Genomic DNA, 24,166 nt, shown 5'->3' with positions numbered 1-24,166 from the left:
TGTAATCCCAGTGACTCAGGAGACTGAAGCAAGAGGATTGCAAGTTCAAGGCCAGCCTCAGCAATTTAACAAGAACTTGTTTAAAATAAAAAATAAAAGAGACTGGGGATGTGGTTCAGTGTAATCACCCCTGAGCTCAACCCCTAGTACAAAAAACAACAACAAACTCTTAGAATAAACAATAGGAGAAAATCTTCATAGCATTGATTAAGCAATGTTTATTAGATACAAAATCAAAAGCATGAAAACAACAGAAGAAAAAATAGATAACCTGGACTTAATCAAAACTAAGAAATTTTTGCATTTCAAAGGTTAACATTAAGAAAGTGAAAAGAGGAGCGGGAGTTGTGGCTCAGCGGTAGAGCACTCGCATAGCACATGGGAGGCCCTGGGTTCGATCCTCAGCACCACGTAAAATAAATAAATAAAATAAAGTTATATCCAACGACAACTAAAAAAAAAAAGAAAGAAAGAAAGTGAAAAGACAACCAGACTCAGATAAAATATTTACAACCATGTATCTGTGCAAAACTGGAACACACAAAGAACTATTACAACTCAAAGAGTAAAAAGACAAATATTCCAATTTTAAAATAGGCAAAGGGTTTGAATAGATATCTCTCCAAACAAGATATACAAAAAGCAATAAGCACATGAAAAACTGCCCAATATCACTCGTCATTAGGCAACTGCGAATAAGTGAGGCTGGCTTCACCAGCTGTAGGACAGCTATCATCAAGGGACAAACACTGGCAACGCTGATGAGGATGCAGGGAACCTCTGTGCTGGTGAGGCTGCCTTGGAAAACAGCCATGACCAGCTCCTCGGAGCTGCCCGGTGACCTGGTGGCCAAGGGAAATGAGAATGTCTACCCAAAATCTCTATGCAGTGTTTATAGCAGCATTATTCAGAATCGCCAAAAAGTGGAACCGACCCAGGGTTCACCAACTGAACGCAAGATTAACAATGTGCAAATGGATCTTCACAGGACAGCACAGCGCTCAGCGTCACCAGGACTGACACCTGCTCTCACGTGCAGGAACCTTAAAAGAGTAGACAAAGGGAAAGAGGACAGATGTAAAAATTCTAATAGAATATGATTCGTTTGCATAAAATGCCTAGGATAAACAAATATACAGATAAATAATTAGCGGTTGACTAGGGCTGCAGGTTGGGGATGGGTTTGGAAAATAGGAAGTGACTGCTAATGAATACAGGTTTCTTTTTAGGCCTGGGTGATAGAATTTTTCAGAAATTGATGGTGGTGGTTATATAACATGGTAACTAAGTAAATTATATACCAATAAATGTTATTTTAAAAAGCTGGAAACATTGCCAGGTGCTGTGGCACACACCTCTAAGCTACTAGGGAGGTTAAGGCAGGAGGATCATAAGTTTGGGACTAGCCTCTGCAATTTAGTGAGACCCTGTCTCAAAATAAAAATAAAAAGGGCTGGGGATGTAGCTCAGTAGCAGGGAATTCCTGGGTTCTATCTCCAGTGCCAAAAAATAAATAATCAAATAAAAGCTATAAACAGGATTCCGAGAAGATGGTGGGAAGTCCCAGGAGTATCTTCCTGCTTAGGCAACAATGACACAGGCACAGTCTGTCCCATGTAACATTTTTGGAACCTGGAGTCTGTTAAAAGCTGGCAATGTCCAGAGGAAGGCTTGATGGTAACTTAGAGTCATGGTCAGCTCTTAGCGTAGCAGCAGCCATGCGAGTGTTCCCAGAGCCACCAACGTGCGGCCTACAGAAGCCAGGCAGCTAAGCATTCCCTCCAGTGACTGAAAAATTCCCCAATGTGATGAAAGAGATGAACACAAACATCCAAGAAGCTCAACAAACTCCAAGTTAAGATGCACTGAAAAGACCTACATTATAACCTACTTAGCAAAGACAGAGGATGCTCAAAAAGCAAGAGAGAAGCGACTCACATAGAAGGAATCCTCGATGGGTGATCAGGAGATTGCTCATCAGAAACATCCATGGCCCAAAATGCAGTGAGTGGGCCAATATATTCAGAGTACTGGAAGAAACACTCTGTTGGCCAAGAACCTATGTCTGGCAAAGCTGTCCTTCCCGAGAGAGGAGCACCTGAGAGACTCCTAGGTAAACAAGGGCTAGGGGAGCGCACTGCTAGAAACGCTCAAGGAAGTCCTGCAGGTGGAACAAAGTGACACCAGACGGTCGCTGATCTCAACAAAGGTGGATGCCCTCTCCAGTGAAAGGACAGGGACTGGCAGGGGAGTGTGAAAAACACGGTCCAACTACCTGCTGTCTGTGAGAGACCATTCAGTAAATCAAAGTGAAAGGACGAAAAAAGATATTTCACATAAATAGTGACCAAAAGAGAAAGGGGTAGCTACACTAATATCTGAGAAAATACACTTTAAATCAGAAAAGAGTGCAACAGACTAAGGATTTTCTATATTAATAAAAGGTTTAGCAAGATGTGACAGGTGAAAACATTTACACACCTGATAACAGACCATCAAAATATGTGAACCAAATCCAGACAGAATTTAAGGGAGAAGTCGAGAATTCTGTAACAATTGTTCCACACTTAGTCAGGAATGGACAGACAGAAGGTAAGAAAACAGAACCTGCCACGTCAGCCGGCCAGACCCAGTGGACATGCTCAGGCACCCTGCCTGCCAACAGCAGCATGCACCTTCTTCTGAGGTGCCCACGGGAGCTTTTCCAGGATGGACCACACACTAGGCCACAAACTAAGTCAACACGTGGTGTATACTCACAGAATGGAACATCATTCACCTTCTAGAAGGAAGGATTCTGACACCAGCTCAACACAGGCAGACCATGAGGACTTTATACTAAGTGAAGTATGCTGGTCACAAAAAGGAAACACTCATGACACAACAGCTTGGACTCTCCCCAGGCAACTGGCTTAAAATCAACCATAAGGCATGCCACTGTGCAGAAGTCAAAATCTACATTTTTGAAAGTATTTAATGATATGGAAAAATAATTGTACACTCATGTAGTAAAAAAAAATATAAAAGAGTACATGGGGCATAATCCCAATTAAATATAAAATTATATATATACTACATATTTTTAAATATACACTCAACAGTGGTTAACTACTCGAAGTGGCAGTATGGTAACTGACAATATAGAAATTATTTTAAATAACTATCAATATATAAGTATATTTAATAGAAATATATGTGAGTATTTTTTGTGACTATTTCATTTTTAATATAAATTTTTATATTTGTTTATTTTCCAAATACCCTATACTGAGCACACAACTAAAAAATAAATGTTCATTTTTAAATGAAAAGGATTCTGTTGCGTGTTGGCCAGAGCGAGAGGAGCTGGACCCTCACTGCAGGAAGGAAGCACACAGGTCAGGCCATCCCACAGAGCAGACTCCACTTCTGGCAGCTCTCCTGTGGAAATCACATGGAAACGCACAGAGACCAGGCTACACCTCCTCCCAGCTTCATGTGTGGCCATGAAAAGCTCTGTGCAGCACAGAGGCTGCTTAGCTAAGTAAGTTTTACCTCGTGCACACAATGAGAAGCTCCACAGTCCCCCAAACTGCAGAAATGTATCCATGGAAAGTGTTTATGATCCCTGGTGAAGTGGGAAAAGCAGGTCACAAAGCAGAGTACATTGTAAAATCCCCTTCTGATTAAAAAAAAAAAAAATTCACACTTCTGAGAAGTGTAGGGACCTCTGGGAGGAGAGGCAGGAAGGTTCTAAGAGCCCACCTCGGGGGAGATGGGGAATAGGTCTTTTTATGTTCTCTGTCTTGTCTGAGCATCTGGATTTTATAACACACATGTGTTTGGTCTACATTCAGAACAATTAAATATCACATGGGAGAAAGGACAAGAGACCAGTCCCAGGGACAACTGGAAGCACCACTGGCTACCCAAGCAAAAGAGCATGACAGGCGGGGCCTTCAGGCAGGGGGATGCGGGGTGTGGGGATGCGGGGACTGTGGGGGGGTAAGGCTGTAGCCTCCTGCTGCTCCCAACCTCGGCTGTAGTGGGGTCACACTCTACAAAGCCCCTCTCATTGGCCTCCATTTACGTATTTCAACTCACCTTCCTGTTTCATCTTGGTCTTCTTAATACTCTTGTAAGGTATTGTTAGAGCCCCGTCTTGTAAATTTAAAACATGAGACTTAGAGTGAGAACCTAGATTAAGGTACCTAGAAATCACAGAATAAAATTGGAGAGGAACAGCAGGTTACCTGACACCAGAGTCTCATCTCCCAGGGAGCAGAGCAGCCCCACCAGCCCTGGCCAGGTGGGCTGAGGCGTGTTTGGTCGCTTTATTACAGCAGAGCTCCTTAGAAAGGCCAGCTCCAGAGGCCACGCCATTTCCAGCTCTCAGTCTCCTGACTGCACAGTTACCTCACGTCCCAGCACAAACAGTGGCCCTCTTTCTTTCTACTGCTCCCAGCCTTCTATCTTGGGGGAACAACATCTGTGGTCACTTGGTATCCCAGAGATTCCCTGAGCCTTATCCCAGAGTCAGCCCTCCGCTCGCCAGGCTAACCCAACCTGCCAGACCCCGAGGAGCTTCTCACTCTTCCGCCTGCCCTCATTTCTCTACTCAGGTCTAAGAGATGGTGCGAGGGAGAGAAGGGGAGGAGGTGGCCTCAGCTCCGGGAGAGTGGGCACATGGATCTGTGCATGTGCGCCCCACGGCTGTGAGGGGACGACTGAGTGGCCCATAGGTGCTCAGCATCTCACACGCAGGTACAGAAAGCACGTCCAACCGTGACCAGCCAGGAGCCAAGGCTCCCAGATCGCCCCACCCACAAGACAGGCATCTGGGCAGAAATCCAAGCAGAGGAACCTGTAAAATGCCATCAGTAACTAAGCACCAACTATGTGACAGACACTGTGTTGGGTCACAAGGACAGCAAACGAGTGAGAGGAAAGTCTTCCTTTACAGGAGCTCAGAGACAGGCAGGCGCATCTGGTGACGCTACAACCAATTCTCTACGTTTCTCAAACGATCCTAATCCACTATGTCAAATTGGCACCAGATATGGGCATCTGTGAATGGGTGAGTCCCAGGTGGCTTCAGAGAGGACAGGACACAGAACTTAAAAAAAACAGAACTTACAGGAAGAAAATCAGGCAAGAGTGTGGAATGGAGGTGAAGGCATCAGGGGGTGGGCTGAGAACGGGGAGCAGGTACAAATCCAGGGCATTCTCCGGAGACCTGGATGCATTTTGCCTGAGGAAGCTGTGCATGGCTGAGGGAGACCAGCCCACATGCCAACAGGACAGAGTGACTGAGATCTGGGCTCACTGCTGAGCACGCTCCATTCAGCTCACAGAGTGGCACAGGCTCTCAACTAGTTTCCCAGGACAAGTTCTGGTTTGACCTCTTCTTGCTCTAGACCTCTGCCAAGGTTCTCTAACTTCCCTCTAACTTGCCTCAGTTTCCTTGTCTGCAAAACAGAAAGCATAATGGTGTTCACACTGTAGGGCAGCTGTGAGGCCTGAATGGGAAACCCAAAGAGGACGCAGTGCAGGGCACAGGAATCTCAGTGCACTCGGTCACTGAGGTCACTGGTAACTTCACCAGGTCTCCTTCTTTCATCTGTAAGCTTGGAGTTTGGAGAAGTAAAAAACAGTAAAGTCCCACCTGGTGCTGGCCCACAGAAGGCCTCAGTAACTGAAGGATACTGGCTTCTGACTCCCAGCAAGCAATGGCCAACTCCCTTCCACTCAGAAGAGCAGGTGTGTGGGAGCCATGGCATTTCCAGGCTGTCACGAGCCATCCATGAGCTGTGTGTGGACTGTTGCGCATAGTAGCCAAGTGAGGGGATAGGTCTGGCATTGCCAACTCCCTGTAGCACCCCCTCGGGGATTGATCACTTGATGCAGGTAAACCTTCCCTCCAAGCTCTGCCTAAGATCCCACACATGCGCACCTGAGATGGGAGTGACCTGCAAAGATACCAATCAATCTGCTGACCACAGGACACCATGAAGCAAGACCTCGCCCTTGAATCCCTATCCCTGTTATAAAATAAATCAAACGCAGGCTCATGCTCCAGCCTACAAGCTTGACCCTGAAAGTCAAAGAGCCGTCCTGCCCTGCTTTCTGGATACTGCTTTCTGTGCCATGTGATTTTTCACAACCACCTTCTTAGCTTAATGTTGCAGCCAGCCTGTTTAAACCCAGTTTGTCCCATCTGCGCGGGTCATGGTCGAGACCAGGCTCTGGCTAAAACCTTGGTCATGGTCATGTTTCATGTCAGCCTTTGGATCATCATGAAAAGGTCCAGGTGGACCTAGAAAGCATGCAGGTCAGTCCTGCTGCTTGGAGCAGTGCACAGGCAGCATGGAGAGGGGCGGAGCTGGGGACATCCCACTCAAGGGGCAGCTGCCCCACAGCCCCAATGTGGTCTGGACTTGGGGGTGGATGGGATAGCTCTCCCTTCTTTCCAAAGAAACTAGAAAAACAAATATTTAAGCAGAATGAAGGGGCTCGATGTTGAAATGCTAATTTACAAGTGTGGGGAACCTGAGCTAATAATGAACAGCCCGCCTGGGCAGCTACCAGCCATGGCACTCCTTCTGCTTTAAGGTGCTTTGTACATCAGCAGTCATGGGCTCTCCTGCCAACTGTCTCTCCTTGAAAATTCTCTGGAACCTTGGAGAAGAAACAGCCGAGATTGAAGGTCTCTTAAGCCCTCAGAGAGTTCACCTGTCTTTGGGCATCTCCGTCAACTGGGCTGGCAAGTCCCGGGTTGTTATGAGTCACTCCTACGCCTCCCTCCCACCCACTCCATAACACACTCATCTATTAAGCTACCGTCTCATCGTGCCCGCTGTGTGCCAGGTGCCTTTCAGCACTGCATGCGTACTCTCTCACATGGTCCTGATGACCTGCTGAGACCCCTGGAGAGACTGAGGAACAAAAGAATTTGCACAAGGACACCAGACCAAAGTGTGCCCGAGGTGGGAGCTGGACCCAGGCTGGCAGTTCATCTGGTCTCCCTCCACTCTACACTGCTCTAGCTGCCAACCAGGCTCTCAGGGGCCCGGAGTCTCCAAGGCTGCTGGCCACTTTCTCTACACGAGTGACCATCCCTCTTCCTGCATACATGTGACTCTACTCACATCTCCAGAGCTCAGAAACTAGCCAGACCTGGACACCTCTTGAGCCAGCCAGTGTTCCAAGAGCCATCTGTCATACTCATAGCTGAAGGGCCACTGTTAACCAATGTCACCAGGGCAGACTTGGGGACCAAGTCTCCTTTCCCACCTTGCATGGCAGCCAAAAGACTGAGCTGGCACTGTCACCAGCAGACAGCCTGCCTCCACCCTGCTATGTCTGGGCCAATGTGAAGACCTAAGCTCAGGCCCTCAAGCCACCTCCATCCTCCACCAATGACCCAGCTGCTGACCACAAGCCACTGGGGCCCAGGTCAATTGGGTGACTGGAAAGTGACAGGTGAAGCTTTGCCCTCATTCCAGAATATCGTTCCTGGCCCCAAACAGCACATGTATGTGTGCAACACACACACAACAGCTCCCAGCAGCCCAGGGAATGTGGGAAGCTGAGTGAGCACAAGAGAGAGAAGAGGGCCGCTGGGCGCAGAGCCCAGCACAGCACACAACGCGGCACATGCCAACAGAAGCGCAGGCTCCCAGGCTCCCGAGACCACCTCGAGGCTCATGCCCACTAAGCTGCCCAAGCGCCACATCAAGAGCAACGGCATCTTTTCCTGGTCCACAGGGACATTTAGAATTAATTAGATGAACCTGGCAGACCTCTCAGCTCCCCAGGGAACTGGGTGAATATATCAATCCTGTCACAAAGCCAACACTGCAGAGGACACCTGAGTCCCACAGGCTGGACCCCTAGAGCCCCAACATCTTGGGCAGAATGTGCTGGCAATACTCAAGTGGCCAGCTCTCTGCTGTTCTAGAGGGTTGGGCCCAGGGCCCAGGCCCCTGTGTAAGCCACAGTCAGTCACAATGCACAGTCAGGACTATAGGAGCAGGAGGCAGAGGGGGTCCTTCAGAGAGTGACTGCTTAGTATTGGGAAGTCCAGATCCAAGTGTCCCTGCTGAAGGCCATCTGCAAAGGTATCACCCACCCCTGGCTATTACCATTAGCTGCCTTGTTTGGGGCTGGCATCTAAAGATATTCACTGAGCACTGAGCATGTGCCGGGCACCATAAAGAGCTTTACGTACAGTATTTTACTTCATCCTGACACTAATTCTATGAAGTGAATGTGACTGTACCATTACAGAGACAGAATCGGCAGCTTAGCAACAATAATACCTGTGTCCTGCCTTTTCTTTCTGTGAGGTTGCATCCTACCATGCTAGACTACAAGCTCCCTCTGACCCTTCAGTAGGGACCCTGTTAATCATCAAAGGAACTGCTGTGGATTGACCTTAACTAGCCCAGGGGTGACATTAATGAATAAAAAACATGGTAGAGCATGTGGGAAGTTGACCACATGACATACACTGTCCAGTTACTCAATTACCAAGAAAAGTCCCTAGTGAAGTTGCACATTAATAACCAAGAAACTCTACTGAAATGCTTCTCCTTCGTTCCCCTGAGCAATAATCAAAGAACTCAAGCTCTGAGGAAACAGAGTGTTGCTGAGCTTAAAACCATCCCAAGTGCTCAGTGGGGCATCACAGGGACCTAGCTGGGATTCTCACAGGGGACTCCTAGGAGGCTCTGCTACCCCCAGGGAACATGACACGGAGGGAAAAAGACCCAGGTCTCACCTTTGGTGGCGTAGGATTCTGCAATCATCCGCAGCCTGTACGGAGGGACAGCTGTCAGGGGCAGGTCATCAAGGCCCGCCCGGGCGTAAATGTTCAGAGCTTCTTTATAATCTCCTTCCACATAATTCAGCTTGGCCATGATCAGATTGGACTCTTGTAGGAATTCTGACTAGAAGGAAAAGGAGAGAAACGCATTTTCCTACAGTATTTTGTGGGATGCTCCCTCAGGGCCCAGCCGTCTACTGCCATAAAGCCCCCCTCCCCCACATGAAAACCGGCCCATCAATGTTCACAGCGTATTACCCACAACAGCCCAAAGCACAAACAACCCAAGTATCCATAAAAATGTGGTCTAGCCATAAAATAGAATATTGGTCATAATCAAAAATTAAGTACCACAATACAGAGGAAACCCCCAAGCATTATTCCAAGTCAAAGATCAGCACAAAAAGGCCACATATTGTATGCCTCCATTATAGGAAACATCTAGAAGAGGCAAATCTGTAGTCAGAAGTAAGTCGGTGTGCCAAGGGCTGGGGTCTGGGAAGTAGGAATGTCGACCGATGGTTGCATGCATGGTTCCTTTGGGGCATGCTGAAATGTTCCAGGGTATCATGGTGACAGTCTACATAACTTCAGGAAGATGCTAAAAACCACTGCACTGTACACTTTAAGTGGGTGAACTCAACAGCATGGGAATCATACCTCAAGGTCGTTGTGAAAACAAATAACCCAGACCCCTGCGGCTCCCCTTGGGCCCTGGGCTGCGCTGGGCCCCAGATGGAAGGAACACTTCCCTAGTAAGCACTACAACGATGTGAGCACCTTCTCCAAATAAGAGAGGCCACTGCCTGGTGTCCTGGGGTCCTGTCCCTGGAACTGGACACGCACAGACCAAAGCCCAAATCACCCACACGGGGCTTGCCAAGTGGCTATGAGGTCAGGACTTACTTTCCCATCAGGGGCAATGTTTCCCACTGAATGATCAAGCCTGTGAAGCTGTTGCTGACCAGAGTCCTCCTTCCTGCGGCTGAGGGATGTGGCAGGTCTGAGGGGTCACCTTCCTTCTTGTCCCCTCTCGACCCCAAGTGCCACCTCCTCTGCCTTGCCCTCCCCAGCCTCAATGGCTGGAGACAAGAGGTGACCCAGCCATCTAGACTAGGAAACATAGCCATCACCTCTCCTGGGCCTTCTCCTCACAGCTAAGTTGTCACGCTTGGTGGCTCTGCTCAGAGAGGCACACTTGCACTCCTCTGTCACCTGCGGCTCTGACAGGTGGGTGACAAAACACAGGAGAGCAGGCAGAGCATGGAGAAGCAGCCCTGTCTGCCAAAGGGGTCGACACTTCTTTGAAGGGAGTAGGGACACCAGACAGTGTAACGGGCCTTAGTAAGGCCACTGTGCTGAGAGCAGCGACTCTTTACTGAGGCCTGCAAGGCCCTGTGGGGGAGTAAAAGCAGGGTCAGTCCCAGAACCCCTGCTTCCTCTTCTGTCTGCCTCCTTGACTACCTTCAACTCCGGGTGAGGGGCCTCACTCCTACGTGGAGGCCTGTGATCACCAAGGAGCCTTCCTCTCAACCCAGTAACACACGGGCTTAGCCTATCTCATCCTCCTGGGAGACTGAGGCAAGAGCGGCAGCCTCCGGTTCTGTCCCCCTGAATGGTGCCTCCAAGTCCCCAGACATCACCCCTCCCAGAATCACAGGTCTGACAGGCGAACACACTGAAAGCAGGTGGAAGTTGCCCCCGCCAGTCAGAAGGACTGCCGCAGAGCCACCTGGCAGAGCCTCCTGGCAGACCCGGGCCTGAGAGCACGGCCCAGCAGACCACAGTCTGATCAACGCTGCTCAGTTAGGCACCCTCCTACCCTCTGCCCTGATTCCTCCTCCTTTAAATCCAAAGCTCCTGTCAGTGCCCCAAAGACAGGGCCAGGACACCAAGTGTCATCTGCCTTCCCAATGTGGCCACGTGATTCGTTTCCTCTTCCGCTCTCGCCATGACCTTTTCCACTGGGTTTTTGGGCTGAGTGGCCAGAACTGGAGTTAGGCCTCAGGCCTAGGACGCCAGTAACAGCAGCACCGAGCTTGGGAGGACAGCAGAGGGCCAAGGCCTCCGAGAGGGTGTCGGAAGGGCCCAGGGAGAGGGTCCCGTGCAGGAAGTCAGAGCGCCACCTGGAGACAGACTTGAGAAGGTGAAAGAGCTTTGAAAAAAGCACCCACCGCAGGGCAAAGCAGCTCCAGGGCTGGGTACTTCAGAGAGTTTCCTAGGAGACTCTGGAGTCCCCCTCCTTCCCCAGCTCTCCACACCTGAGCCCTGGCTTTAGCCAATTGAAGGGAGAATAGGAGCTGGTGCCAAATGGGGTCAGAGGTTCATCCAGAAAGGTGACAGAGTCCTGGGGGTGAGTGGTCGTGATGATGCACATAACACCCCTGAGCTGTGCACTAACGGTGGTTCAAACGGTCCATTTTACATTAAGTATATTTTGCTACAAGAAAAGTAAGTCTAAAAAAAGGAAACTGAAGGGCCCGATAGAAAATCTGCTTGGAGAAACTCATAGTCCGGAGGCACAGGATGGACACCCCAGGAGGGCCTTGCCAGGAGAGCTTGCCCGCACCAGTGACAGCAAGAAAGTAACTCGGTCCAGGCCACCCAGCTCCAGAGTGGAGGCAGAGCCCCAGCGTGGGGCCAGGTGCTTGCCTTGTGTGTAACAAGCACAATCTTCTTGCCCTAAACCAGAGGCAACCTCCTCATCCAAGGCTCCATCAGCGCTCACTGCAGGCTGACTGCTCCTCCCAGCCTCGGTCACTTGAGACACACTGGACTTTAGAAGTGCCACATTAGCCAGTGTGAGTGTGGCAACACACCTGTGCAGAAGCTGCTCGACTCTAGAACATGCTTTATAAGGTGAAGGAAGCTAAAAACAGCAACAAGAGGGAAACCCTTTGGTAGAAGCAATAAAACAACAGTAAAGGGCAGGTGTCCAGTGGGGTAGAGCTTTGAAAGCACTTCCATATTTCAACCTTAAAACAATCCTGACCCATGTCAGCCTACAGCTGAGAAACATGGAGTTCAGAGAAGTTAAATAACTTCCCAAGATCGCACAGTTTATAAGCCCAGGACAGGGACTCAAACTGTGGAATTTCAACTTGAAATTCAATGTTCTTACTACCACATTGGTTTAAAGAGGACAGAGAATAAAGACCAGGGAGATAAATGGCTAATGTTTCAAGATGAAGGTTAAGGATAGGAAAGAATTGAGCAGGATGTCTCCCTTAACACACAGTCACAGGCTCATACCTGGCAGGACACTTGGGTCTCAGTGACTATCCTGTGAGCTGTGGCCCCACAGGCCCACTGTCCCTCCACTCTCTCCTGCTGACCAAGACTCACCCCAGTGTCTTTTGGTTAAGAACAGCAGATAGGCAGACAAACACTCCCTAACTTCATCCTAGGTGACCTGGCCCTGAGGACAAAAGGAGGGGTGATGAAGGCCTAGTGTAAGGCCCAAGTACAATGGCAGGTCCCCATGAGCCTGGGCTTCCCAGTGACAGCGGTGCCCTTGAGCCGGCCTCCCAGGGGCTAAGGTGGTCCAGAGCAGACAGAGAACCAGAGACCTTCTGAAAGGGTGTCCTCTGTCAGCACTTCCAGAAGGCATGAGGCACAGCCAGCAGACAGTAACACCATCTTTCCAGGGCTTCCCAAGCCTCCTGGGACAGAGGCAGGGAGGTGGCCAGACGGCCAGGAGGAAGAACATGAATGAAGGCTCATAGTCTCAGAGCATGTGGGAACTGAGAGGATCCAAGCTCAGGCTTGCAAGAGCCCATTAAAACCATAGAACCTTGCCCCAGAGAGGAGCGTGACCTCCCCAGGGTCACAGAGAAAGTTGAAAGCAAACTCACGTTTCCAATACAGATGCAAAAGGTAAAGCCAAAACAATCTGGCTTCTGACAACAGGTGGGTGAGTGCATACAAATGGACAAGAGTGAAGACCAAAGAAGTAGCCCCAGAAGATTCTGAGACCGAAAGAGAAGGAAAGTGAAAGAGAACTCATCATCAAAGGAAAAAAGAAGTCAGAGCTTCAAGAGTTCACATATAACTCTCTGTCCTCAGTGGAAATATATTCTGGGGGGAAAGGGGGCCCTAAGGGAGATGAAGGGACCCAGAGGATGGGGCTGAGATGCAGTTAATCATTTCAACAGAGTGGCCTCAGAAAGCAGTGAGGGCCAGACTTCAGTGATGGGCAGGGTCCACAGCTAAAGGGATGGGAGGAGGAGCAGGGCGAACAAGGAGAGATGCCCCTGTGGAAGGCGAGGGGTGGGAGGGGTTCCCGAGGAGCAAGGGGGGAAAGCAGGTGAGGAGCAGAGTGTGACGGGAAGGCAGACCAATGGGGAGCTGCAGTGTCCCATGCGAGGAGACAAGGGTCCAGGCTCAGGCAGGGAAGCTCCTGGTGCCCCCCACTCAGAGGCAGTGCCAGGCCTGTGGGAGTCAGTATGAAATCCCTGGCTCTGGGCCAGAGTTGCCCATTGCATTCACAAGCCACATGATTTGGTTAGGAAATTGTGTACTAATGACGCTCATAACCAACTTCTCTCTCTTCTACAGTGGGGCAAAGCATCAGGCTGTTCTCTAAGCCTCAGAGTAACGCTGAGGTCACTCTGTTGAGGCTTTACTTCAAGCACCGTGGGAGACTGGTGCCTTCTATCAGGATGGTAGGTCACTGAGCACTCTCAGAGAGAGCCCCCCAGGGGTTCAGCTTGATGGCCCGGGAAACTGGCCTGCTTCCAAAAGACGAGCCGTGCTGTGTGCAGAAGCACTCCAACATGGCCCCATTCGTCCCTGGCCACCCTTTCCAGCCAACGCCTCCCAGAGGAGATGATGCCAGCATCCCTTGCTGTCCCCGCTTCATCCCAGAGGCCCATAGTACCTTGAGGTTCCCTCGGTCTAGGGCGGCGGTCAGATGCTTGCGGACCTCGGTCAGCTGGGGCTTAGGGCCTCGGGGACTGGCCCCCTGCCTCAGCGGATGTTCCTTCAGGTACTGCTCCAGCTTCGACTCCCCCAGGAGGAGTTCTGCCATGTCATCTACAAAACAAAGGGAGTCACTTAGTGGGAGCAAGGGACGGGTGGGCTGGGAAGGACCTGAGGACCCTGCTCCCCATGGCTGTAGCCCAGCAAGGTCCTCCTGAAGCCTCAGAAGTTTTGATGGGTCTAGTGGGCACTGTTCCTTAGCAAGGAATGTACTGAGCCCTGTTCACTAGCAAGGAATATCCAGCCGCATTGGCCAAGCACTCCGTCATCAGCCGTCTCACATCTGCTGACTCCAGAGGGATGGCTACACATTAACATGGAGAGAGTCAAGTTCAGGAGGGAGAAAACAAGGCTGTCTTTTGATAAGCGCTGGGTTGTGGCTCAGTGGTAGAGCACTTGCCTAGCATGTGTAAGGCATTGGTTCAATTCTCAGCACCACAAATAAATAAATGAATAAAATAAAGGTTCATCGACATCTAAAATTAAAAAAAAAAAAAGAAGAAGAAGATACAGTATGATCTTACAACACACAAAAAACAATGTGACGCATTTCCAAGAGTGGGCAGTGAGGTCTGGCTCTTCTGCGAACATGGACGTGAGCTGGTGGGACAGCTCTATCTATCTGTACAGCTTCTTCATTTTTTTTTTTTTTTTTTTTTTGCAATACCAGGAATTAAACCCAGGGCCTCACACATGCTGGCCAGGCACTCCACCCCCGGCTCTTTTTTATTTTTTATTTTTTTTATTTTGAGACAGGGTCTCTGAGTCGCCCAGGCTGGCCTGGAGCTTCTGATCCTCCCCTCAGCCTCCTGAGAGCTGGGATTACAGGTTTTTCCACCACACCTGGATAAAAGTCAGGTTCTTAAAATGAGTTTGGATTAAAAAGACCTAGATGCAAGGTCTCTCTGTCTCAAAGTCAAAACTACATAGACACTGATGTCTAGGCATATTCACAGAAGTTTTCACTCCTAAGATTAGTTACCACTTTGTAGCGTCTACACTGGCTGGTTGATTAGAATAAAAAGCTCACCCCAGGCTTAGCCCTTTGGAACTCCCACACCGGAATGCTCTGAATGCACCCACAGCAGCTCGGACACCCAGCTGAGCATGGTCTATTTTTCTGTGGTGGACAAAAAATAATTGTAACAAAATATAAAATCAGTTTTTAAAAAGTCTAGAAGAATAAGTCTCAAATCCACAATAGCAGTTATCCCTGGGGTACAGGGAAACTTTGATGGGGTGGCAGCCAAAATGGACTTTAGCATCACTTTTATTTAACACCCTGGTCCTAGAAAGGAGAAAGATTTGACTATTAAATGCAATTTAAAATTAATTCACAAAACAATCCCTGAGGACCCACTACGAGTCCAGTGCTCAGCCCATCAAAGGCCCAGGGCCAGAAAAGCCTCCTACACATCCATGTTAGTCAACCCAAACTGCAGTCCACACGCCATAGAGAGCCTTGTCTGTGTACTGAGAAGCTGAAATCATATTTAGAAACAAGACCTAGATTCCGGGAGGAGCCCACGAGCAGCAGGATAGGGCTGGGGTAAGTTACTGGGCACAGGAATTCTTAAGACAGTCAAGAATACAAAGCAAGTTTCCCATAAGGAGGAGAGAAGAGCTGATGGTCAGCAGTAGCGTCCAACCAGAGGATAATGAAGCAATGCCCACAGAAGGAACAGAGACACGGTGTGGTCTCTCCAGATGGAACCAGCCCAAACACCAGCCGGCTAGGAAAGCAATAGGCAGCATCCCCCGGAAACATGAGCCTTTCTTGAGAAAGGAAATCTCCTCCTATGACATTGTCCAAAGCCAGGATATGTATTACACTGACAGACTCTCTACAAATCTGCCACATTTCAAGTGGTCAGTAGCTACCAGTAGCCAATGACCATCACATCAGGTGAGAGTGTGATCATCGCTTAGAGAGTACATCTAAATATTTATCTCTATGTCTGTCATGACCCTATAAAGATATCTAAAATAATCTAACAAAAACAACAGGAATTTCTGAATAATAGAGTTGGAGATTTTTAAACTTTTCATCTTTGTAGTTTTAATTATTTATATTGAGCAGAATCATTTTATATTACTTTAAAATTGTAACTGTTCCTTAAAAGCTGGGAGTTTATGTGTGGGTATTAATCATGGCTATTTCTCTGATGTAAGATTATCAATCTATGATGAACTTTTTTTCTGTACATTTTAAATTTCCAAAAAATAAAATAAAGTAAAACAAAATGGAACATGGGATTCCAAGTACTAGAATCCCAGCTTGTGACCAATGACATCACCTCGGTTTAGAGGACAATTCTGCCCATCTGAGCTCAGGATTTCTCTCTCCCCATTACCCCCCATGATCCAGTCCCTCCACCTGCCTTCCTGCTCCAGGACCCCCTGACATCACATCTGATAGAGGGTACTGGGGCAGAATCCCTGCCCCAGAGAAAAACAACAGCAGGCCAGGACCCCTGCTCTAGCGCTGGAACAAGATGGCATTTCTCACCCCTCAAAGCATCAATTCTCCATCACAAAATGAGAGCCACGGGCTGGGGATGTGGCTCAAGCAGTAGCGCTCTCGCCTGGCATGTGTGTGGCCCGGGTTCGATCCTCAGCACCACATACAAACAAAGATGTTGTGTCCACCGAAAACTAAACAATAAATATTTAAAAAAAAAAAAAATGAGAGCCACGCCGTCCAGACTGAGCCTGGAGTTGAGGGGTTATCAGAGGCAGGGCTACAGCTAGGGTGGAGCATAGCCCTCAGCCGGGCCATTATGGGTAGGAGCACCTGGACTGGCAGGAGGGAAGGGCACACCAGGATCAGGGAAGAGCACGACCTAAGCAGTGGTGCAGAGGCCCAGGCAGGACAGAAACAAGAGCCCAGGACGAGGCTACAGTGTGGAGCTGGAGTGAGGATGGGGAGACAGGCCAGTCCTCCCCTCGGCTGCACCTCAGGATGATGTCCAGGGCCCTCAGTGTAGAAAACAGGTACCAGCCAGCCGCTCCTCCAGCTTCACACGCTCAGCATCCTGGGAGCCATTCGCCACTACTTAAGGAACACCCCCTGCCCGGGAACCACGAGTACCCTGGCCTGGGTGTTGCTGATCTGTTTGCCCTTCTACACTGGAAGAAGAGGCTGAAGGAAGAACCCGTGTGCGGTTTCTTTCTGAAGCTGGGCTGAGCACAATGTCTGGCCCAGTCAGTGCCCCATAACCAGTGGATTAATCTGATGACAGGGTTAGGCCTGCTGCATGTGTGGCAGCTACTAGCTACCCCTGAACAGCTATCCCCCTCTTCCTCTAGTACAGAGGCTACAGATTACGCTTCCCAGGCCTCTGGTAACAGATGCTGCAGGCAACTGAGTCACAGCAGAGGGGACCACAGCCATGCAACCTCTGGTTGTTCCTCTGGATTGTGCCTTGGCAATGAGTCTGGGCTAATGGACAATGACACTCCTTCTTAGCCCACAGGATGGAAGCTACTGAGGATGGCAGAAAACTGTGATACAGAGAGCCTTGGTCCCCAACACCCAGGAGCTGCCACCAAGCCCCGGTCTGCTAATGGTCAATTATCACATGTGCGAAACATTACTTCTATCTGGTCTTGCTGAAGCCACTGCTACTCTGACTTTCCTTACAAGAGGCCAAGCTGATGTAAAGTGATCTCCTGAAGAAGAAACGGGCTTCCAGGTGAGATGGTCTGACAGCACCGCCCCAAGTCCCCTGGGCTCCCACACAGAATCCTGCAGCTCCCCGACCGCACCCTTTAGGTACTATTCCTTGCTTTTTCGTTATACATGTGCAATTTTTTTACCTAAACAAAAAATCTCATAGTTACAAAGAAGTAAAAGACTGCTACCCGAGTGCTCTGCAGGATTCACCACCCATAACTTCTCTGATCTCCTGACTCTGAGAAGGCACCAGTCTCGATGCCAAGAAGTGGAGGGAGCCCAGCTGGAGCAGGAACACCTGGCGGGGGGGAGGGGTTTGCACTGAGAGAAGGGGGTTTTCCTCAGAATTAGGACACAGTCCCATACAGTCCCCGTCTCTCAGGACCACTCAATAGGATGTGGGGCCTAAGGAAGCTGAGTGTGATACTGGACGGGGAGAAGGAGGCAAAGCTCTCTCCAGGAACGTGCCAGATACACCTCTGCAAGGTAGAAAGTGGGGGAAAGGCCTTCCAGGCACACAACTGAACTAGGAGGCATGGCACAGCCTTGTCATTTTGGGAACTTCAAGTACTCTGTCAGAGCCAAACCCTAGAGTGCTGGGGGGGAGACAGTCGGGGGCCTTTGCCAGGTGGGTGAGGGTCCAGAAGGAGCTGCACCCTCTGAGCTTACGCTTGAGCTTGAAATCCAGCAGACTGGCTGTAAAACAGTTTTAAAATTTTTTAAAAATCTAGGCTCCGATGTAATCTCCCAAGCAAATTATGTTTTATTTGTTCCCCTTCAAAAAAGGTGAATTCCCTTCCACTCAGACTCCCAACCAGGAGGGCAGATATTAAAAACAGTATGAGCTCACGCCAAAGAAGTCATTCAGGGGCTGCAAGACTCAGTTCTAAAACAGAGAGTGCTGGTGGTCGGACAGCAAACGGTGAGCTCTGATGGGCTGGGCTTCAGGGACTCCCAGTTCAGAATCCACTGGCAACAAGGAGCCAGCGTCACTGGGCAGCTGCCTCTGCCAGCACGACCCGCTGCACACTAGGACTCTGAGCAGGCAAAGAGGCATCTGGGATACGTGAGAAAATTAATTCCAGTGGACTAAAAACTTAGAGGTACTATAGAAGAGGATCAAAATGGTAAAAGACACTTTTGTTTCCCACCAACATGGAGTAACAGGGACCAAATTCACCCTCCTGTGCCACCCTCCCCTGAAACAACCTCAAAAATAATGTCTCAGAACATTGGGACTGGGTGACACAGAAGAGGCCCCTGAGGGCCAGGTGACACCCAAGGTGAGCCCTAGGAGCTTCCACAAGCGACACAGAATCAGGGACCTTGCACAACTCTGTGCACACAGACTCCAGGCATCTGCCTTCTCTGGCCTCTCACTTACACGTGCACAGCAGGCCCAGAGGAGCGCAGGCTGGGCTTCCACAGCTGCACGTGGAGCTGCCACCCTGCAAAGTAGGCTGGGCGCGTGACTTCCAGAATGGAGAAGCCCAGGCAGCATGACATACAGCAAAGAGCTTTGGCCTCAGGCTGCTTGGGGCCTGAATTCCACCACCCCACCCCCTTACTGGCTATGTGGCACAGGGCAAGACACCTGACGTCCCTAGCCTTAGTGTCCTCGTCTGGCTAGAGTAAAGATTATATATGCAATACCTACAGTATGAAGCAGGTGCTAAGTAGACATTCACTACCATTACTGACACCTTGTTTCATTTAGGACATGCAATTTCCCAGGATGGTCATGTTAGACACTATGGGGCAGACAGCTCTGAGACACAGTCCCTGTGCTCAGCGGGCCCATGTGTGATCGGAGGATATGAACGCTGGCAACCTTCATTAACGGCCCAGCCACACAAAGCTCTTACTAGGTGCCATGCAGTGTACTAAGCTGTTTATGTGATCCCAACGGCCCTGAAAACACCAGGATGATGACACTCTTCTTATCCCCCCCTTACAGACAGGGAGCCAGGCACAAGCGGGAAAGCAGCCAGATTCCAGAGCAGCTCATCCTGGAGCTGGGATGTGAACTCAGGCAGGTCCCAGTTGTCTCTCCAGCAGGCCCGGCACAAACCACCTGGACATCGGCATTCAGCAGTGGCCAGGCTTCCCTCCTAACCAGCTGTGCGACCCTGGCCACACCGCTTGGCCCATTTGCTGCAGGGGCTGGACAGGCAGTTCTGGATCCCCTTCCTGCTCTACCTGCTAGGATCCTTGGGGAATCACAGTGAGGACAGGCTCTGGGGAAGCCTGGGACTGGTTTTACATTTCCCACTGCATTTCTTGGGAGTTTAGGCCAGGCAGCAGGAACCAGCCTCCCCATGATGGACATGAATTCAATATAAATCCTCAGCAAGGAGAGGCATTAGCCTCAGGGGACTGGTTCTCTGGTTCTGCTCCAAAGAGACAACCCCAGGAGCCTTGTGATGGCGCAGCTAGATGCATGGGGATGCCTGGATTCCCTGGTCCCCCAGGGAAGGGGAGCTATGGCCTGTGACCTTGAAGTGACTGCCCCTTCCTCTCAGAGTCTCCCCTGCAGGATAGCAGCTGATATGCCAACTTTTGATCAGATGGGACAGGAGGGCTATTCCTGGGGTTCTTCATATCAACCACCTGGGGTTCGTATGTCAACAGAGACAGGTTTAAGTCTACTCAAACGGCTCCTGGTTTGGCTGTCATCCCAGAGGACAAAGCAAAGCCCTATTCAAGCAGAATGGTTCTCCAGCATCCCCTTGGACACATGCCAAAGACAGCCAGGTCTCCAGTTCTCAAGTCTCACGGGGATTCGATCTTCTCACTTATTGGGCTTCTTGTAAGTCACAGCTAACAGCATTTTCAGGGATTCCTCATCCCCCCAAAGAGCGCTGATAGGAAAGCAGGCATGATCGTGTGGTGCTGGTAGGAATATTAATCAACAAGGGTGACTCCAGGGGCAATTTAGCAGTTTCTACATGATAAATCATACATCTGTATCACCTAAGCAGAAATTCCCATTACAGGAACTTATAAATAGATGCACCCTTGAGCACAAATTCACAGGTATAGGGACACTGATTTTTGTGCAACCTGACTGATAACAGTAAAAATAGAAAGCCACTTACAAGGTCCTTGACAGAGGACCTGTTCAATAAATTCAGATGTGCCCTGAACTAGTGCATCCATGAAACAAAAGCACCAGATTAAACACAAAGCCATGGTAGCCTGACCACACAAATGGCCTGTGTCCTCTCACATCCTGAGTCCACATGCTATGTGGCCTCATGCACTGACCCTGGGCTTGGCTGCCGTGACCAGAAGAACCAATAGGCCTCTGATACACACACTCCCAGCTTAGAGAAAGGGCTTGCTGGCTTTCTCTTCCCCCTGGTTACCTATGGCCACCATGAGCACATACTTGGGCTAGCACACGTTTGTACTCAGCTGAGGATGAGTCACTGGAGGATGGAAGGCCACATGAAGCAGAATGAAGTTGTCTCAGCCAAGGCTCCAGATACATGAGAGCACCCAGTCCAGAGCAGCAAGGTCACCATGCTGACCTCCAGAGGGCCACCAATGCATGAGTGAGCCCTGGTGAGCCCAGAATCATGAAAGATGGCCAGGATGGTTGTTGTAGGGCACTAAGTTTGGGGCTGACTTGTCAGACAGCCACAGCTAACAATCTCAAAGACAGAGGGGGAAAAGCAAGATACAAAGGAGGGTATACACTAGGTCATTACTGTGTATACACAAAGACAAATAAATAACATACTTTCTTATGAAAGTACAGAACACTTCGGAAAAGAACGCCATGAAAGTCTCAAGAGGGGCTGCGTCGGTGGCTGAGACAGTGCAGAAGGAGGTCAGTTTTCACACTATGGAAGGTAGATTTACAATGGCTCGATTTATGATTTTCCAACTTTACGATAGTACAAAAGTGAGACACATTCAGTGAGAACCACCACACTTTGGGTTTTGAATTGTGTCTTTTCCCAGGCTAGCCATATGCAGTGCCAGGCTCCCTGGAGAGGCTGTCAGCATGAGCCATGCCATCATGATCACATGTATATATTTGTAAAAAGCTGTGTAGATGATTTTGCCCACCGTAAGCTGATAAAGTGCTCTGAGCATACTAAAGGTGCAGGCTGAGCACTGATGCTCAGTAGGTCAGGTGTATTAAATCCACTTTTAACTTAGGATATTTTCAACTTAAAATGGGTTCATTGGGATATGGCCCCATCATAAGTCAAGGAACACCCTATGCTCTTTTTAATTATTGGATTTTCATGAACATTCAATATCTACACAAAACAGTAATCAGTTAACTTAAAAAAGAGGGAAGAGCTATAACACAATGTGCCCTGAATCTCAAGCATCTGGACTGGCTACCCACAGAGGGGTTCACCCAACCTGAACCATCACTCAGAGTCAAGTGAAGAGTGTCACATCCACAGCGACTCCTGAGAGCCATCTCTCACTCTTCCTGGGCCACCAGCATCTCACATGCACATACGCTGGGTCCTCAGCATATTCCTGAGGCCATGGCCATCTGTGTCACATAGGGAAACTGGACACACTGTGCCTCACTCCCTCTCTGCCCAAATCTCAGCATCCTCTATGACCTACTCCAGGTCCACCTGGAGCAGCTTCCCCAGCTCATGGCCTGGGCTAGCCAGGGTCCCACAGCATCCTACAGGTCACACATCACCAGCAGCACTGCCGGCACCAGGACTTGGAGCTGTGAAGGAGCAGGGCAAAGTCTCTGCATTCAGCAGCTCACCCTCCAGACAGGGAAGACAGAGAAACCTGAAAAGGACCAGAGTGGGACGAGACTGCAGGGAATTAAAACAGGGCAGTGCACGAGCAAGTGACTTGGTGGCTACTTCAGACTCAGTGGTCAGGTCAGGAAGAGACCCTTCAAGGAGAGGGCACCTAAGCAACAAGGAGGTAAAGTCAGGCACTCAAAGACCTGAGGGTAGAGGGTTCCAGGAGGGTGAAGGGTCATTAAAAGACCTCAAGCTGGACCCAGCTGGTGTGGTCTGGGAACAGTAAGAAGGCCAAGCAGCTGGAGTGGAGGGACAGCGCTGCCGGTGGGGTGGGGGTCAGGGGGCGGTGCGGAAGATCCAGCATGCATTGAGCGCCATGGGAGGCCTTTGAGGGCTTACAGCGAGGAGATGAAAGGCTCTGATTTCAGTTGCTGAACGCTCCCTCTTGACAGCCGTGGAAGGAGCAAAGGCAAGGACAGAAAAGGTTACTGCAGTAGCCAGGTGAGAGGTGACAGCAACTTGGACAGGGGTATGGAAAGAAATAGTGCAGGAAGGGAGAGAGAAACTTGAGTCAGGACATGGTTTGGAGGAAAAATAAGCAAGGCTTACTAATGGACTGGACTGGAGATGTGGGAGGCAGAATAATGGCCCCAAGGATGTCCACATGCCAATCTCCGGAACCTGTGAATATGCACTTGACCTGCAGAAGTGCTGAGCATCCTGAAGTAAGTTTCCTGAATAGTCCTGTGTGCCTTGGGTCCTTAGAAGAGGGCAGCAGAGGGTCCACATCAGGGAGGGCATGGATGTGACAACAGAGACAGAAGAGAGACTGGGGAATATGGAGGGAGGGGTCATGAGCCCCATGACATGTACAGCCATCTCTTGAACCTGGACTAGGCAGGGACACAGGTTCATCTCTGGAGCCTCCAGAAGCAACGCAGCTCTGATGACACTTGATTTTGTCCAATGAGGCCCATTCTGACTTCTGGCTGCCAGAACTCTAATGAAAGAATCCATTTGCATTGTTTTAAACCAGTAAATGTGGGATAATTTGTTACAGCAGCCACAGGAAACTAACAGATGACGGAAGAGGAACAGGGAGAGAGCAAAGACAAATCCTGTGGACAGTGGAACCGCTCGCTGTATACTAAAGGGGGGAAAGGCAGCCAAGAGCTCTGTTTGGCCAAGTTCACTATGCAATGACACCGGTTTCCAGATACAGAACTCAAGCCACACGGAATCTGGAAGAGACTGAGCAGGAAGATGCAGGAACGGAAAGGAGAGCACATCTCTTACAGAAGCCAAGATCAGGCGAGTCCGGAAGGAGGGAGTGGTCAAGTGGGCTAAAAGCGGCTGGAACTCCGGGTGAGATAAGAGGAGGCCACGTTAGATTTGGCAATGTGGAGGCAACACCAGACGGTGACCTTGACTGGTGTCTCTGTGGGGTGCAGGGACAGGAGCCCCACAGTGGGCTGGGGAGGTGCCACGACAGGGAACAGAGAGCTGAGGCGGGGCTCAGAGCACTGCAGTGGCGACTAAGGAAGCTTTTATCAGGACAGACCAGGGAGCAGTGCGGCCCAAGGGCCGGGCCAGAGAGAGGCGGGATACTACATGGCACGGGCCTGAGAGGACCCAAGCTCTGAGTAAGCTGAAGCACTGGTGGCCTCTGAGGGAAGCCCGGAAGCAGTGACAGGGGAAGCTGGCAGACCAGCAGTAGGGGTGAAGGAGTTTCCTAATTGCTCTTACTTCCTCAATAAAGTATGAGGCAAGGTCACAGGCTAGGAGCCAGAGGGTGGCCTTCAGGGGGAGAAGAGAGAGCAAGTTTTGGAAAGTTCGACTTCAAGCCGATGAGGAGTGGCAGCGCTCTCTCCCTGAGCTCTGGCCATCATCTGCACACGGTCAGCAGGTGCACGGGCGGGCATGCACAGGCCCAGGTGGGCAAAACCAGGGCGGGGACAGCAACTG

The 24,166-nt window shown here is 50.0% G+C and overlaps 1 protein-coding gene across 5 annotated transcripts in view; it reads right to left on the bottom strand.

The window, feature by feature from the left end:
* The window catches only part of Ttc7b (tetratricopeptide repeat domain 7B), a 235,446-nt gene that overhangs the window by 199,356 nt on the left and 11,924 nt on the right, over positions 1–24,166 (bottom strand). For 4 of the 5 annotated variants that reach the window (XM_071607605.1, XM_071607604.1, XM_071607606.1 and 1 more), the window contains exons 2-3: positions 13,686–13,840; positions 8,762–8,930 (exon numbers count right to left, since the gene is read on the bottom strand). In XM_071607605.1, the coding sequence (XP_071463706.1) occupies positions 8,762–8,930; positions 13,686–13,835 (319 nt within the window). In that variant the 5' untranslated portion in view covers positions 13,836–13,840. Of the gene's footprint in view, positions 1–8,761; positions 8,931–13,685; positions 13,841–24,166 lie in introns of those variants that run through there. The other variant, XM_071607608.1, reaches the window with a different exon arrangement.

Source organism: Marmota flaviventris, chromosome 2 (genome assembly GCF_047511675.1).
Source record: "Marmota flaviventris isolate mMarFla1 chromosome 2, mMarFla1.hap1, whole genome shotgun sequence".
In the NCBI taxonomy this organism is placed as follows: domain Eukaryota; kingdom Metazoa; phylum Chordata; class Mammalia; order Rodentia; family Sciuridae; genus Marmota; species Marmota flaviventris.
Note: the sequence above shows the minus strand (reverse complement) of the source record. Positions and strands in the feature narration are given on the sequence as shown.